This window comes from Priapulus caudatus, unplaced genomic scaffold (assembly GCF_000485595.1).
Source record: "Priapulus caudatus unplaced genomic scaffold, Priapulus_caudatus-5.0.1 Scaffold8, whole genome shotgun sequence".
Taxonomy (NCBI): Eukaryota; Metazoa; Priapulida; class Priapulimorpha; order Priapulimorphida; family Priapulidae; genus Priapulus; species Priapulus caudatus.
In genome coordinates this window covers 116641-133421 of record NW_014577069.1, presented here as the reverse complement: position 1 = coordinate 133421, position 16781 = coordinate 116641, and the positions used below count along the sequence as shown (strand labels likewise).

Here is a 16781-nt window from a genome sequence, read left to right as displayed (position 1 = left end):
CACAAACAGCAATATACACGCAAACCACACACCAAACAGCACTATACCCACGCAACAACCACCAACAGCGGCAAATATACACGCAACCACACCGCCAAACCAAGCAATATACCACGCACCACACCGGCCAACAGCAATATACCGCAACCACACCGCAAACAGGCAATATACACGCCACCACACGCAACACGCGTATACACACAACCCCGACCAAATATTAATTTGATACACGCAACCACTACTCAGCAAATACGACTTCAACCCTTCACAAACAGCGGTACACGCACCCCCTCACCACCAGATCGGCGTGACGCGACGAGAAAGCCTAGGCCCAGCTTTCCCATCCGCAACATTGAATAATTAACGCAGGACGCTGCTAATTAGCCAAAACTGTTTTAGCGTGTAATATAAACGATTGGGCTTGGTGCTGCGAGCTGGGGTCGATGATGGCTGTCTATACGGGTTTGCATATAATCACAGACACGGCGCGCCCCGCCTAATGAATGTATGCTGTCAGCTTGCCCTATATTTTATTTCTCATCATTGAAAACACTCTGGTTTATTACACCACACGTCAAGCAGCCAGCGCCCTAGCAACCCCACCTCTACACATCACACCTTCCACTGGTCCATACCCACGCACACACACACACACACACACCCCACACACCACACACACACCACACACACACACACACACACACACACACATACACACACACACACACCACACACACACACCCACCACACAACACACGCACGCACGCACGACACACACAACACACACCACACACACACACACACACAACACACCCACATATATGTACATATATGAGTGTATAACGCACACGTAACACAACCATACTATCTTGGTATTATAGCTCAACGTGTTTCAAAGTCTTGCTTCGTGTTAGCACTTAGAAACAGTGTTAGCGATTAAACTCTCGTTTGTAAAGACAGACGCGCGGGCAACTAAAGAGATCGACAAATGAGTAGTTAAATCGTCGCCGCGGCAATGTACAGAGACAAGATGTGCTGCTCCGCGCCCATGCACCATTCATCGTGCTCTCAATGGGTGGTCAGGCCACTGTCATGGCGGGCGTACGGCGCGGTCGCAATGGACGACACGCAGCCGCTGCTTAACCAGGCTTCATTACCGACACTCATGATCGCTAACGACGGGCCATAAGAAGCAGAATTACAAAGGCGCACGACTAACAAATTGCGCTGGAACATTGATGAGGCGAGACTCGGCCATTTCTCACTCGGCTAAGGATTGTAGCTAATCAACACCTCCGAACACACGCCCGCATTCCTGCGTCTGTCTCGCCGTTATTGCTGCTGCCGCCGAATACGCTAATAACCTCGCGCGCGCAGGCCAGCTGCTCTGGGTTCGCAGACGATGGCAAAGCTGTTCTAGATGGCGCCACTACTGCGCACTTTGTATGAAATTTTTCATCTCTAAAATGGGCATTGATCAAACGATATTAAAATTTACATGGGTTCAATATGCATGCTCAAATCACTAATAATTTTAGATTACTAATTTTACATCATCAGCATAACCCGCTTGATTTGAAACGCGCACAAGTGTCAAATATAGCCGTGAACTAGCTCATATGAATTATGGTTTATGCAAATAACATAGAAGCAAGAAGCATATGCCAGCAGCAGCCGCCGCCGCTACTCGCAATGAAAACATCATTATCGGTAGATGAAATAACCAAATTATATAACGTAACTTACACCGAACCTGTCACGTATAACATTGTAATGTGTGCACGTTGTAAATATTGCGTGCAATTAGCCACCAAGCGTTGCGTGTTTAAGACGTGGCACGAGTTTGCACGCGTCAAGATGTATGTGTGTGCGCGCGCGTGTGCGTGTGCGTGTGCGTGTGCGTGTGCGTGTGCGTGTGCGTGTGCGTGTGCGTGTGCGTGTGCGTGCGAGCGTGCGAGCATATGTGAGCCTCGTCTAGTTATATGCGCATGTACGCGCGTGTGCATGCGTATGTGTGTACGCAGTGCCTGTCTGTGGCTGCGTGAGTGTGTGCGTGTGTGGGGTATGCGCACGCGCCTGACAATCTCTCTACCTTACTGTTTCTTTTGTCGCTATTTCCCATTTTCTTCCATTAAAGAGAGAAAACACAGGTTTAAAAAAACTCTTACAACTCTGTTGCAGACGATAGGTGCCGTGGACTGGGAGTTCTTCACTGTGAAAGACGACGTCTATCTGGCCGTGGCTAACTCCTACAATTATGGCCCGCAAAACAAGCAGAACATGGCGCCCTACTTCCTTAATTCGTCCATCTACAAGTTCAACAAGGAACAGGGCATGTTCGAGAAATACCAAGATATCTTGACGCGAAGGTCAGTTGGAATTCATCAGCATTTACCAAACTACCTTAGGAATTTCGGAACTGATTATTTTCCTCAGGAAATTACCGGAACCAGCTACGGTTCAATATCGTGGGTTACAGCTTATAATCGTGACAAGAAGTGGTGTTAGTTTGACCTCCATAGTATAATTTACAGGAACCAAATACCAACTGTGTAGCAACAAAAGTGATGAATAATGTTGTGATTTGTAATCGAAATTATTGTCCTCTTCTACGTCTACTTCGTCCTGTTAATCGATACGATCTCTTCATGCTTTCTATGCAGCGCAAAACCTCTTTACGTCAACCTTCAAAAATGATCTGAAAAACACTAAGCTTACAACTCTCTCAGCAGATTTACTTGGATATGAATGACAGCCTCAACTTGGCTTTTTTCTATTTTTTTTTCCCCTCGGTTGGCAGTTTCCTCGCTTAGTAAATAGCTGCACTCTATCACTGTTTGGTAGTAATTGCAGGCACCCGATTAATTCGCTAAGTAAGTTATTGTCCCTACGTCCTTGCAGCGCTACTGACTGGGAGTCATTCAAGGTAGGCGACAGCACATATTTGATCGTGTCCAACGCGCAGAAGGACGAGGAGACGCCCCGCTATCCTGGCCACAGCAGCGTCTACCGTTGGCAGGGTGCAGAGAAGTTTGTTCGGGTACGTAGAAAACAACGATTACCGCGTCCCAGTATCATCATAAGTTATGAAACATAGGGCTACACATTATGTTATCAGGAGTACATAATATACACTCCTATTATACACTCCTGGTGCTATGTTATGTTATGTTATGTTATGTTATGTTATGTTATGTTATGTTATGTTATGTTATGCTGTGCTGTGCTGTGCTGTGTTGTGTTGTGTTGTGTTGTGTTATGTTATGTTATATTACATTACATTACATTACATTATATTATATTATATTATATTATATTATATTATATCATATTATATTATATTATATTATATTAAGTTATACATTATTATATATGTTAATCTTAGCATGCTTGTAAGTGATGAATGCGCGGTCGACATTAATAGTGTTAGAAGAATAGTGATGGTGAACGGTTATTTTCGGGACGCGGGATTACACCATTTTAATTAACTGGGAACCGGAAAATACCGGATAAATTTTCGTGATTCGATAAATCAAATTTCGGGCCTGGGAAATGGCATATTTTTACCTGGGAAACTTGAAATCACCCCCGTTTTCCCCCTCATTGGTTTTCTGCTTGAATAAAGAAGCCCAAAATGTTGGCATGTTATACAATGTTAGCAATGACTGATAAGATGAGGCGTGCTGGAACTTGTTCAATATACCATGCAATACGCTGTAGCGCTCTAAAAACTCGAAATTGTGTTGCAGGTACATTCGTTAGAGACGACAGCGAGTACCGACTGGGAGGCATTTTCAACTGGTGGCGGCACCTATCTTGTATATACGAGTGCAAAGTTGTCAACGGCCTACATTTTGAAAGTCATGCTCAAGTAGGGGGGACGGGATAACGCTGTACTTTAGGGGGGGGGGTAAATATTGTAGAGGCCGATAACGTGTAGATTAAATATTTAAAAAATGCTGTAAAGAGAATTCATGATCGGTGGCTCAAGATCTTGACCTTAAAAACGTGCACTCCTCACCATAACCTCTACGAATGGAACAAACCCAAAATGGTTCCAGGAGAATCCAGGGCGCCACGAAGTGTGCAAGAAAGAAGCAACGCGCCAATCGCTACTAGCACACGTTGTGATGAGACCATTTAAATTAAATTAGAAATAGTTCTGCTCCGTTAGAATTTGTTCCGTAGGCACGGTCAGCTTTGTTTCTGCAAATTTACAAGGTTCAGCAAAGATTCATGGTGGTTAACTATTATTAATCAACCACCCACATACGGTGAGACTGTTACGAGACAACGTCCACGTAATGTGATGTCCACATTACGTATTTAACAGTTTTATCCGCTACTGTGACCGTGTATTATTTAAAAAAAAAGCTTAAGCAGATATATGTTGTATAGCAGCTTTAAAATATTCCAATGAAAATGCTGTTAAACGGCCAGTTTGAATTCTGATATGCGTGAATGTTTAACGTAGCCGCTCGCCCGCACAGCGATGAACGAAGGCCATTTAATACTGCGAATAGTAGTCTGCATTTTTATGGGAAATTGCGGAAGTTCAGCAGTGTAAAGAATATACATCTATAACATGAATAGAGAATACGCGCGTAGCCAGCGCCAATGAGTGTGTACCGGCCCCATGGCTAAGCAGTTTGGAATAGAGAGGACACGAGTGTAAAATTGCTTGCCGTCTAGTGCACCCCGATTGGTGCAGATACTGTAAATTATTATCGACGCAGTGCAGCTTATGATATTATGATAGCTTATTAAACAATGTTTTATATTAGAGTTATTGTCATAGCTAAATATAATGGCATGTTTCTGATAGGTGCGACGCTCGACCAATTAAGCTGTTGAAACTAACTGCTAAATGTCTCAGACAAAATGTCAATAGAACGTTTAACAAACTTTAAATCATTCGCGTACTAGTTTCTAACACTGTTGCCGATAACGGTGCAAGCCCATTAACATAGAACCAACATCACCTATGATGTATAGTCATATAGACGTCTACAATCCACACATTTGGATGCGATTTAATGTATATTCGGGTTAAAATGAATACACTAAATGCTAACGTCTCTTGGCTCTACAAAGAGCAACTGTACTATCAGGAAAAAACGAAAAAACATCTTCGTATTTAAGACAAATCGTTTGACGCACGTTATACTTGTTTGTATTTTCACTGCAATATAGAATTCACTTCATTTATTCAAATATACCAACAATAACAGGCAACCAGTATTGTACACATGCAGGGCTCGGCGAGGGATATTATATATCAACCATCAAATCGTTTAGATGCGAGGCGTTAGCTGGCAAGTTTAATATTACGTGGAGACATTCATACAAAAACAGAGCTTTTGCACTGGCCAGCAGGCTTATTCCATTCATTAGCTCAACGAGTTTTGCATCAAATGCTCACCTTATGGAAATTACACTCCTTAGTAACATTCGCCTTTCAAATGACATTGCGTTTGTTAGTGAAACGATGGCACCTTTCACACTAAAGGGTTTCAGCAACAAGCAATGAGCAGTTTATTTTATCCCATTATTCATCAACATTTCTGGCCACACAACCTGGGTGCCAAACCAGCGCATTTAGAGAGACTTACAAAGATAAGGACATCGTGATACTGATATTCCTAATGTATAGGAAAGAAATTTGAGTGGTAACTGAAATAACATACTGCCCCATGCAAATTCAACAATGCAATATGTTTGAATCATTAAAATTATGAGTAATCATTTATGACATCAAAAAACTTATTGAGTAGAACTGGTTCAACGTTTAATCTGAAGTGTTTCAGCAGTATAGTGTTTTCAATGCCAAACACAACGTGTGCAAATGCTACTTCTAAAACACAATGGCAATTATACACAACAAGGATCTCTGAGACAGCCTGCCTCCACTTTATCCACTGTCAGATTCTTAAGGAAAAGCTAATATATTATATGTCTATGTGAATGTATCAGTCCAAGCACCACCTTCTATAAAGCCAAATGAGATTTGGCCATCAAGGTGATTGCTAGAAGCTGTAGTTATTATCTGTCAGGCCGGTGCATGTGGAAGACACGGGTGGAGCCATCCCCAGATGCCGTGACTAAAGTGCTGCCATCTCTGAAAAGACATCAAAACGAATGGCAACATTTTAATGTCAAGTGATCCATTTAAATTGATAATTTAAAAAAGGCTTTCCGAGCATTCGCAAACTTTTCTGACCAATACAATACTGACTGGTCTATTGCTTGCATAACAGTGAGTGCCTAAAATGAGGCTAAAGTGTCTTAAAACACTCGTTACTTTCACACACAAAATGCAATGATTGAAACTTCCTTGTTGACTTCTTGTTGACGCAGTTACATGATGATGCCTAAATCGTCTACATTATATTTCGATTTATTCGAGAGCTAATAATTTAAAAAAAGATATCATAATGTTTGATTATTGACCTAAAGTGCTCATTCATATTACATTAATAAGATATTATTATTATTATTATAATAGATTGATACATACCGGCTAACGTCAAAATCCAATATTTCAGCATGGTGTCCAGACCAGTGCGATGCCAGGTTTCCGCTCCTTCCATCCCATAATCGAATCAAGCCATCAAGACTAACAGTGTAAACAAGTGGCCCAGTTGGATCCCATTTCAGTTTCACAATCCCTGTCTACAAGGAACACAAACACACGTTTGGTATGCAAGAAATAGAATACAAGTTAACCAATTAAAACCAAATGATGTCTCCACTACACTGCCAAAACATCACTCCAATCAAATAAAAATATCACAATCACATTACATGGCAGCCATGTTACTGGATGTTGAACGCAATTTCTTGTACAGCTCAGTTCTGTTAAATAAGTTAACCCTATTAAACAGGCTAATGATAATTACGAGCTGCAAATATCATACCACCCAGACAGAAATAATGGACAGATAATCTGTCTATTACGTTACACCTGAAAATATCATTTACACAAGCTTGTTGTAACAGAATAAGAAACATTATTTAAAATAGAGCTTATTAACTATGCGTTTTTTTGCTTGGCTCATAACTCAAAAATCCTTCCAAGCAGGGGAAATTTAAGCAGCCAACAAGTTCACATACAATGTATGAGAGCAGTGGAGTTGACTGAGGTACACCACTGCCGGATTGTCTAGAGAAGAAGAAGAGTGCTGTGTGCTTTTGTGTCACAGCCACGGACAGGGAGTATAAGTGCACTGATGATTTCAGAAATAGGAGCAAGGTATGAATGCAGCAATCTACAACTTTTACCTGTTTGCAGTTATGTCGTAGCACTTGGGTTGGAACATCCCATATTCCAAGCATTCCATTTAGGCTGCCTGTTGCCAAAAGCTGAAGACTGAAAAATTCCAGGACAGCAACGCTTAGCTAAATTATAATAAGCAACACATTTCATGATAGAGAATAGACACGTAAAATCTGGGAATCTATGTGGAGTGAGGGTGATAGACCAAGTGTATTACCTTTAATTAAGAGTAGCTCAAGCACTGCATAAGACTTAAACCCTGCAAGGGTGGCTTGTTGTATCGGACACACTCTCTGGGAGCACATGGTGTATCGCCTTCACTCAACACACAGGATCAAAGTACACTTTTGTTCATGATCATTCGCCCCTTTTGCCTTTAATTACACCAAACAATATTTTGGCTCGCACTAACACGTTTAGCTGCCCCCCCCCCAACCCAAGTAATTCACTTTTTAACAGAGTTCAGCCATTTATAGCATTTATCCATACAACAATAAGACTCTTGTTATTTTTAATTTGTGACTTTGGTGACTGCCATTCATGCTTCATGCAACCTATCTTTTGATGACATACCTTCACTGTAATGTCATGCATAGGTGTTACATATAACTATCAAGGTTACACAACATATAACGAGAATTCGAATCACTGAATTCAATCAGCAAAATAAGGAGTCCCAACCACTACCCCTGCAATATCCATAACCTCGCAAAATGATGCAAAATGATAGGACAGCAAGTTGTCTGTTGATAGCAATCACTGTTGCCAAAGTCACCACGCAAATGCAGGGTCTCCAACCCTATGAACTCCAAATGCGGAGTGTTTCTGGCAGTGATGAGTAACTAATTACTATAGTGGCGTATTCAGAAATTGATGGACAGGGGGGAGGGCGAAATGTACCTTGGCTGCCGCAGGCAGGCCCGCGTGCTGCAGGCATGCCAGTGCTAGGGGGTCTGGGGGTCTGGGGGCATGCCCCCCCCCCAGAAAATGTTGAAATATTTAAGCCATTTTCCTGCAATCTGCGGCATACTGTGGGCCATATTCTCATGTCTGATGACCCTATCTCAACCCTAGACTCAACCCTACAAGTTAGGATTCAAAACACTTTTCATTCCTCCGTGCCCCACTTGAAAGTCTGTCTTGCATACCATGCAATAGCCATGATTAACACTAAGTTTTGACTTCACAAGTATAGGACACATTTGTGTATATTCGTTCCTGAATTTCTGTAAAAGTCGGGGTTTTTTGGCCGGCAATGTGGACGCCATTGAATTCTCCCCACGTGTTAATCTGATTAGCAGACAAACTACGCGACACCTTGCAGACAGTGCCTGTCTGACTAGGCTGTTCCATTTACCGTAGACATGCCAGATACAAAATGCATAGAAACACATCATAACACTGAGCGATGGTAGGGAGGGGGGGGGGTGCAAAGCTAAGGTAATGGCAGAGAGCACTATGAGTGTGTATTTCCAGAAAACGACTTGGGCAGTGAAGGCTATTAATAAACTTGCTGCATCTCCACTGCACCAGCGCGTGGCCAGTGCTCAGGCACCAGCTGGAAAAAAACAATGTGTCCAAGCGAACAATCAGTGCAAATTTTGCACAGTGCAACTGAAATGAGGAATATAACCTTGCCGCTGCGGAATGTGGAAATTAAGCCTAGAAATCGTAATGATTCCGCAGAATGAGGAATGGTTGGAGACCCTGCAAATGTGATCGTTCATGTTGCAAACATCTAACAGATAAACCACCGGCCTTGAATATTTATCGACCTCCTTCAAAGATACTAGATGGGGGACATTCCCATGTATAATTAATGGCAGACGTACCTCGGAGAGAATGCGACGGATTCGATCGAGTCCTCGGCATTTGCGCCTTCCTGCTGTTGGTCTCCAGCGTCAATGATACCGAGTACCTTACCATTGTGGCTGTTTATTAACCTGCAGGTTACATCCGTTGAGCCAGTAGCAATCAGGGTGTTGTCGTGGTGACAGTCTAAACATGTCACAGAGCTCTTGTGTGCATCACCATCTAGAGGAATTAGCAATCAATTTCTTCTGTTAAGGAATTTACTAGCCAGTTACGTACGAGTTATTTGATAAGAGGGGACGCGAGATTAGTTTCGCCTAGAAGCCATTTATTAATACTGCTGTTGTTGCCAATGAAAATGATTGTGGTGACAGCGACGATCACAAAGGCAACAATCGTGACTGCAGTGATAATGAGAATTACAATAAAGTTTGTAAAACATATGTACACTACTCGCTGTTGATACTTCCCATTTATTCCGAGTTTGTCATTAAGTGTCCAGCATCTAACAACATTGTGCTGAGGTATGTTCATTTTATACACCTGTTCATGTTGACATTATTAACAACATCAAATTATTTCACAATGAGTAGAGTGACGTGAATTGTGGTCATGAAATAGGACATAGAATCAGTACATTACATGAAAATATGGCTTTGTAAAGCGGAAAGGAAAACCAAAGAACATACCTGACAGGGTAAACTGTCCGGCACCAGTCTTCAAGTCCCAAATCTTCACTACTCCATCATCGTATCCAACACATGCTCGTTTTCCTAGAACAAATGACTTCATTAATTCTTCACAACACACTATTAAAACAGGAAAAGTCGCCACATCACTCGCAATGTATAAGTGTGTGGATGTACACAACAAAAAGAATCATGTTTGATGATGCGTGTAGACAAGTGCACACATTAACACTCGTTAGACTCATTAGAATTTATACCTACCATCAGGCAACCACTGGCCACAGGTAGCTTGGCAGCTGGGGCCCTGGAAGGTCTTTAGTTCACCGCTTGGCACCTTCCACATCCAGGTCATACCATCACTTGTTCCTGCAAGCAGCACTGGTGCACTATGGTGCCACTCCATCCACTACAGAAATGATTACATAAAGATTATAATTAGCAAAATGCAGGAAATTTTCTTTACCTCAATAATCAGATATTAATTATGTTGTATCAGGTTATGCCCCCTTCCCTAATATCAATCATGTTTCAACAAAAGTTACATTGTTGTTATATATCATAAGTCTAGATGTTTTTCACTTGATAGAGTCAATCGAGATACATACAACCATGAAGCCAAATTTCACTTACTTCCAGATCTGATGCTTCGAATGACCAAATGCTAGACCCATCTTGAACTCGCCAAACATTAATCAGACCAGACATGTCACCAGTTGCAACCATGGTTGAGTCATGATTAAAGCCAACACAGGTTACTGAGTCTTTGTGGCCTGTGAATCATGCAATAAAATCACCTATTATGTGTAAAAAAAATATTGGCAGATATGTTAACTCCTCAATAACACTACAAAAAAATTAGTGGTAAAAGTGGATTGCCCAGTTATAATATAAAGGCACATTATACGCATATAACTACTCATGTACACACACAGACACAGATAATTAGGTTCAAAAGTCACAGACAACATATGTTACCATTGAATGAAATCAGCTGGTGTTTCACCTCATCTAAAGCAGGCAGCACACTTCACCATTTTCGTTTCGTTGCTCGTACAGGCAATTTTCGTGGTCGGCAATTTTTGTGGCCTTTGCCGTGTCACAGCACACGTCACCACTTAATGGTGACGTGTGCTGTTGACGGCAATTTTTGTTGCCAGATGTTGTAGCTTTAACCCATTCATATACAGTTATCAAATACCTTTTACACCTTTTTAACCTAATTAAGAGCGTTTTCAATGCGAGTCTTGGGTTGGCATAGACAAGAAACAATCGCCCTGTTACACTAATCCTATTGTACACAAATGATAACGATGCATATAGCATTTATGTGCGTGATTCTGCGAAGCAAATGCACTAGCCAGGCCTACGAACAGTTGGTGCCTGCCTAACACCTGTTATACTACCTGGTTGTCCAAGAAGTTGGGACACTTCATTTATGGCCATCGCCTTGAGTACTCTGTCGCTGTATTCGGGAGCTTTGATGTCAAAAAGACAAAGCCTCTCACTCCATAAATCTATTAATTCTGCTTCTAACTCGGTCGTCCAAGTCGATAAAATTGGGCCCGCTATTTTGAAATCATGTGACGGCAGCGCTAATTTTGATTGGTCTGAGAGTGATTTTGTTGCCGATTGCCGTGGTGGCTTGGCGCACACTTCACCACAAGTTGCCGCCACGAGCAATTTTCGTGGTGAGAAATCAAACCGGTTTGATTCTCGGCAACTCGTGGTCAACACTAAATTTCCGTGGTGAGTGGTCGTTGCCGGCCCCCGCACACTTGGCCATTTTTGTGGCGACCATGAAAATTGCCTGTACGAGCAACGAAAATGGTGAAGTGTGCTGCCTGCTTTACCTGTTTTGACATATTGTATACACATCCCACCAGTCATTCAATTTTCATAGCTTGATGTATACGACTCCAAACTGACGTCAACACGCGTAATTGAGTCTAATTAGCAATAATGGATGAACTGCCCGATTACGCAACATGCCCTTTAAAATTCCTGGACGAAACCCTGTATACATAATGTATTGAATTCAGGGGGTATTTACACATATTAAATATTTTAAATTTTACACTGTAATTCCCACATAAACATACCTGTACACTCAAACATTACAGTTCCTTCAACTAAATTCCAAAGGTAGGCTTTGTCATCTTCACCACCAGTGACTCCCAAGGTACCAGTGGCTGGATCAATACTCACAGAAAATACATTGCCTGAAAGAGTAAAATGATTAATGAATCTGAAAAATGGTAAATGTTGCTTTGAAATGATGTTGGTTTTATGATGGTTATAGCTGAATACGCTCAATATAATATCATATAAGCATATAGTATTTAATAACTGTTCTATTAGAATTATAACATGTATGTAAGGTAGCACGTATTCAAACGATGCAAAGCATATTTTTTAAATATCAATGTCAACCATATTATCAGATTAAATTTCATGTAATCATACTCTGATGTTTTCTAAGGACCAAATCACTGTCGTCTGTTAGGTCTTCCATGGATTCCTCATCATCACCACCCATGGCGCCATCTACATCATCAATATCGGCATCATAGCTCTCTTCAATGTCGACATCAGCCATTTCGCTTGAGAGAACATCTGAGGTGAATGATAACAGCAAAACTTTTATCATTACCCTGTATCACGCATTACATTGCTACAATATATCCCAGAATAACCAAATACATCAATAAAATACATATATGTTCTATCACAAACAATAACCATTCAGCAAATAAGAAATATATAATCATTACATACTATAATCACACTATATACGAACGCAATCACATGGACATATAGCTACATTCTACGTTTAATTATTAAAACAAATAATAAGCATGGAAAACTGATAAGACTTAATTAACAGTCTATACTTTACAGCGTGCAGGGATGGGAATGACAATTTGTGTTTTCAGCTGAAAATAGCCGGGGTCCAGGGTGCGGGGAGGGTAGCGGGGGGCGGTCAGGTCCAGGGAGAAGCCTGGTCAGGGGTTTCAGGAAGTTTTTGAATTTGCACAACTTACAAGGCATAAAATTGCATTAGGAGACACATACAGAACAGTATTGTTACAGAGCATATTACAGTACACTGCAGGGAGCATATCTTGCACTGTCATTATCATAACACCAGAATTAATAATCAATACAAAAATTTACTTACCTTCTGCAAACAAAATTATCTTAATGTACACTTCGATCCACACTGTCCCAAAGGCTAACCTTTATATAATATAAGATGCTCATTGTCCAGGCAGTTTCAAATTCACTGCAATACAAACACTGTGCCTTGCCAGCTACATCGCACTTTCCGACATAGTCGTTCAACCGCTCTGTCACCTCTTCAGTTTTCTTCCCGATTTTGACACTCAGTGTGACAGATTTTTCTAACCAAGCCCAGCGAAACTTGTTCCTCACATCTTTGTCGATCTCTGCTATGGTAGATGTGTACGCCTTCTCAATTAATCTCACCATATTTAGTGGTCAAATGCATGAAAACACTGCTCGAAATGAATTCCGTTTCGATTTATTTTGCACACTCAAGCAGTGGTATACAAGGTCTTCATCATTTTACATACGCCTCCACAGTACTTACACTGCAGACAGGCCTATTGTCTAGACGCATTGTCTGGTTCGCTTGATACAATGTATAATACACATCACATTTATGCTGGCGCTTGCAAATATATGCCATCATTGCATAATGGGATTACAATGTTACAGCCTGCTGTATATTACAATGTTATTAAATGAAGGTACTGGTACTGTTGGACTGTAAAATGAAAATGTGTACATTCTAACCCCCCCTAAAATTTTCTCAACGGATTTAGACGTTTCACAAAATCGACCCTGGGACTGTGAAATCCGCGGATTTCCGCGGATCCGCGGAAGATTCCCATCCCTGAGCATGGGATATCACTTAAAATGTGCTTTACTACCTGCGTTTGATCCATCATCAAGGTCGATCACTTCAATAACATCATCTGGACTGTAGATGACATCTTCCTGCTGGTCCACGTCCACCTTGTCCTCTTGGTCAGGATGCTTTTGATCCATCTTCATTACATTTAAGCTGTTACTGCTAGTAGCAATACATCAAACTATTGACTGGCTACATACATATTTCACATACTTAGTGGGTATAAGTTCGATGACTAGGCAGAGCTAGATTAAAATTGCATAACTTACGTTGCAAATTTATTTACCTTAGAAGTACTGTCGCAAGTTTTCAAGCAACTGTGCTACTGTGTAGTAATATTATATATATATTATAAAGCTTCTTGAACTTTTATAAACAGGGTATACATACGAGTTACTCGCAGGTGCAATTCGTAAAATTTGTTTTACTATGTAAAATCTATCCGACTTTAGTTTTATTTTCCCCTCAATTCTAAAGTTTTGTAAAGGGTTATACCTATGAATGTAATAGTGGTATATTATATTTTGGTACAATATTACAATAATTTGAAAGTGTTTACATGCCTATTCCCACTTACCCAAGTTACCACATATTCGCTGTGGAGCATTTCCCTTAACTGATTCACAAGGGAGGTTGGTTATACTTAGCTTTAACCGTGTAGCCTTTGCTTCTGTTGCAGGGATATACGGCCAACAATAGTGGTTGGAAACTGCATGCAATAAATTTTTTGCAGTATGGTAGGCTAACTGGTGCCCGCTCACTAGCACCACCATTATTTAACTCAGACATAGCAGTGCATTTGATGTTTTGGTTTGTTGTTATTCAATAAATGGTCCAACCTGGCCAAATTACATGACCAGCTTAATTTCATGACATTTATCTTGCCAGCCTTTTGATTGCAGGGTTAGATACAAATGATTTTGCTAGGCAGCAAGTATTTGCTGCCACAGAAATATAAGAAAGACCATACTGACAGTACTATCCTATTTGCTATTGCCTTTGTCCACAAGGAATAATTTGGTTTATTAGGAATTTTTCGGCAGCAAGTAATTATTACTCACATTAACAGCAGGCAGCTAGGAAACTTACTCTTTTAAGTTGTAGGCAGCAAAACCTGCTGCTCACATAATTTCTAACCCTGTGACTGTGTTAAAAACTACGGAGTGGCTGGAGGTACGGCAGCCGTCGTTCGTTGAAGCCCCTTTTTGGCGTTTGTTTGAGGGCTGAGGCAATTATTTGCGATCTTCTGATGTAAAGTTTACAATAATGTTCATTTTCATACCTAATCCGAGTGTTTCCAGCTCATCAAAACTCTCAAATCATGAATTTATTTCCCAAAGCGTTATTTCGAAATCTGCCGCCATCCGCCGCCATCTTTGTCTCGTTAAGTATGAAAGCGAATGGACTGCCGTACCTCCAGCCTCGTAAATTAGAGATACGGCTGCCGTACCTCCAGCCACTGCCTAAAAACTACAGCTTATAGCTACTCTACACAGATATACTGTCGTTTCTCATCATAACTGGTCGTAAAGGGATATACGGGTAGACAAGTTAGGTTTGTAAGTTTAAGTAAGTAAGTTTTGTAAGTTTAGCCAAGTAAGGCCTATACGTAATACTAGATCAAAATTGAGGAAACAGATTAGTATTAATAAACAAATTAAACCACTAAGTAATTGGCTTTTAATAGGTTATGCTGTGTTCCGACATGTTTTGTAAAACTTTACTCTAATATAGACATTTTATCGGCAGGGTGGAGAGGAAATACCAATTTTGCATTAAAGATATTGTCAATGAAATCTTGTAAAACGAACCAGACGAGTGTGACACCACACTGTTTGTGTCTATATAATATGCTATATAATTGCCAAACCCTATCTAATTTGCATAATTTTTTTTTAAATATCAAAACCCCTAGCCCTTATTCATTCACATACCAAAAATGAGCAAAATCCGTTGAACCTGAACTGACTAATGGCAATTCCCATTTTTGCCAAAAAATCGCCGTGGCTCGAAAGTACGTCGACTGGTGTGCTCCAAAATAGGACGTTTAATATGGGAGCATAGCAGCAACAACTATACCCAATTTCAAACATGTGGGTCAAACGGTTCCTGAGTTATCGTTGACCGTAGCGAAATGTTGACGGACGGACGAACGGACGTACGACGGACGACGACCCATGGCAATAGCTCAGCTTGACGATGTCAAGGTGAGCTAAAAACCTTAGATGACATATGTTCTCGGATGTTGGGGTGGTTTACATGAGGACCGCAGATCGTTTAATTTCGCTGGTTCGATCCATTGCGGATTTTAGTCACAGTCGGAATGATAGCAAACATGGTGGCGAATTCATAAATTTTGTTGCATTCGTCTCAAAAAGTTGCTGTAACCCCGTAAGTACCCAGCGCATCGTAGCGCACTGATGGTTACAAGAAGGTGGACGTACACTGATTCATTTGGTATATCACATGTGTAGTGTTCTTTGGCGATACTTGGCAAATAAGGTAACTACGTGTTTAGCTGCAGCCAAGGTTTGAAACGGTATTCTAACCCTAGCAATACCGTTTCTTGGAGCTAGTTTCAAGATAGCGGAGAAAGGTTCGCGTTGAGAATAAACCCAGTTTGGAAGTTCTAGTCTCTGAAAACGCACCGGCAAACCGCCCTGAGTGATTCACTCAGGGGTTTCTCCACACAAAAGGATAGGGACGCGTTGTAACCCTATCCTGTGTTTGGGTTACATTATTGCATCTAGAGCCAACTCACAACTGACTCTGACTCTGTCTGAGTGAGTGCGAGTGCGAGACCCAAGGCAAGATGGCTTGCGATGCATGGCGAAAATGAATACGTTATAACTTCTACTAGTATAGTTGCTAATAAATACAAGTCAAGTACGTGTTTAGTTAACAAGAAATCTTACTTTGACCACCTCTATTCTGTGAAATAAAAATTAAGTCTACATTACTCCGCCACGCTCCAACACTGCGATCACAGGAAAACACATGTTCGCCTCCGGCCGCTTAAGATAACGCTAAATTAAAGCTAAATTATTTAAAAAACGGAATAAACTTCACG

At 41.0% G+C, this 16781-nt stretch overlaps 2 protein-coding genes across 4 annotated transcripts in view; one reads left to right on the top strand and one right to left on the bottom strand.

The window, feature by feature from the left end:
- LOC106806375 (thrombospondin-type laminin G domain and EAR repeat-containing protein-like) overlaps positions 1–5159 on the top strand; it is a 33134-nt gene extending 27975 nt beyond the window's left edge. Inside the window, exons 6-8 of the mRNA XM_014808302.1 lie at positions 2182–2369; positions 2902–3040; positions 3750–5159. Of these exons, the coding sequence (XP_014663788.1) occupies positions 2182–2369; positions 2902–3040; positions 3750–3875 (453 nt within the window). The 3' untranslated portion in view covers positions 3876–5159. The remainder of the gene's footprint in view (positions 1–2181; positions 2370–2901; positions 3041–3749) is intronic.
- A 2-nt stretch (positions 5160–5161) lies between these two features.
- On the bottom strand, positions 5162–16712 carry LOC106806357 (angio-associated migratory cell protein-like). 3 transcript variants are annotated; one of them, XM_014808272.1, is made up of 11 exons: positions 16627–16712; positions 13731–13873; positions 12241–12390; positions 11877–11996; positions 10408–10547; positions 10039–10183; positions 9778–9861; positions 9109–9310; positions 7282–7369; positions 6518–6672; positions 5162–6118 (listed from the first exon to the last, which is right to left on the bottom strand). In XM_014808272.1, the coding sequence occupies exons 2-11, from the start codon at positions 13852–13854 to the stop codon at positions 6043–6045; spliced, it is 1284 nt and encodes a 427-aa protein (XP_014663758.1). In that variant the 5' UTR covers positions 13855–13873; positions 16627–16712; the 3' UTR covers positions 5162–6042. The 3 variants fall into 3 exon arrangements, with proteins under 3 accessions (XP_014663758.1, XP_014663766.1, XP_014663775.1); XM_014808280.1 differs by having other exon boundaries at positions 13731–13848; XM_014808289.1 differs by lacking the exon at positions 13731–13873.
- Positions 16713–16781: the final 69 nt, after the last annotated feature.

Coding starts and splice junctions, on each gene's coding strand:
- LOC106806357 (XM_014808272.1), bottom strand. CDS start 13,854: ATGAAGATGGATCAAAAGCATCCTGACCAAGAGGACAAGGTGGACGTG. Junction 7,370..9,108: donor TCCGTCGCATTCTCTCCGAG/GTACGTCTGCCA, acceptor GGAATTTTTCAG/TCTTCAGCTTTTGGCAACAG. Junction 6,673..7,281: donor TACGACATAACTGCAAACAG/GTAAAAGTTGTA, acceptor TGTTCCTTGTAG/ACAGGGATTGTGAAACTGAA.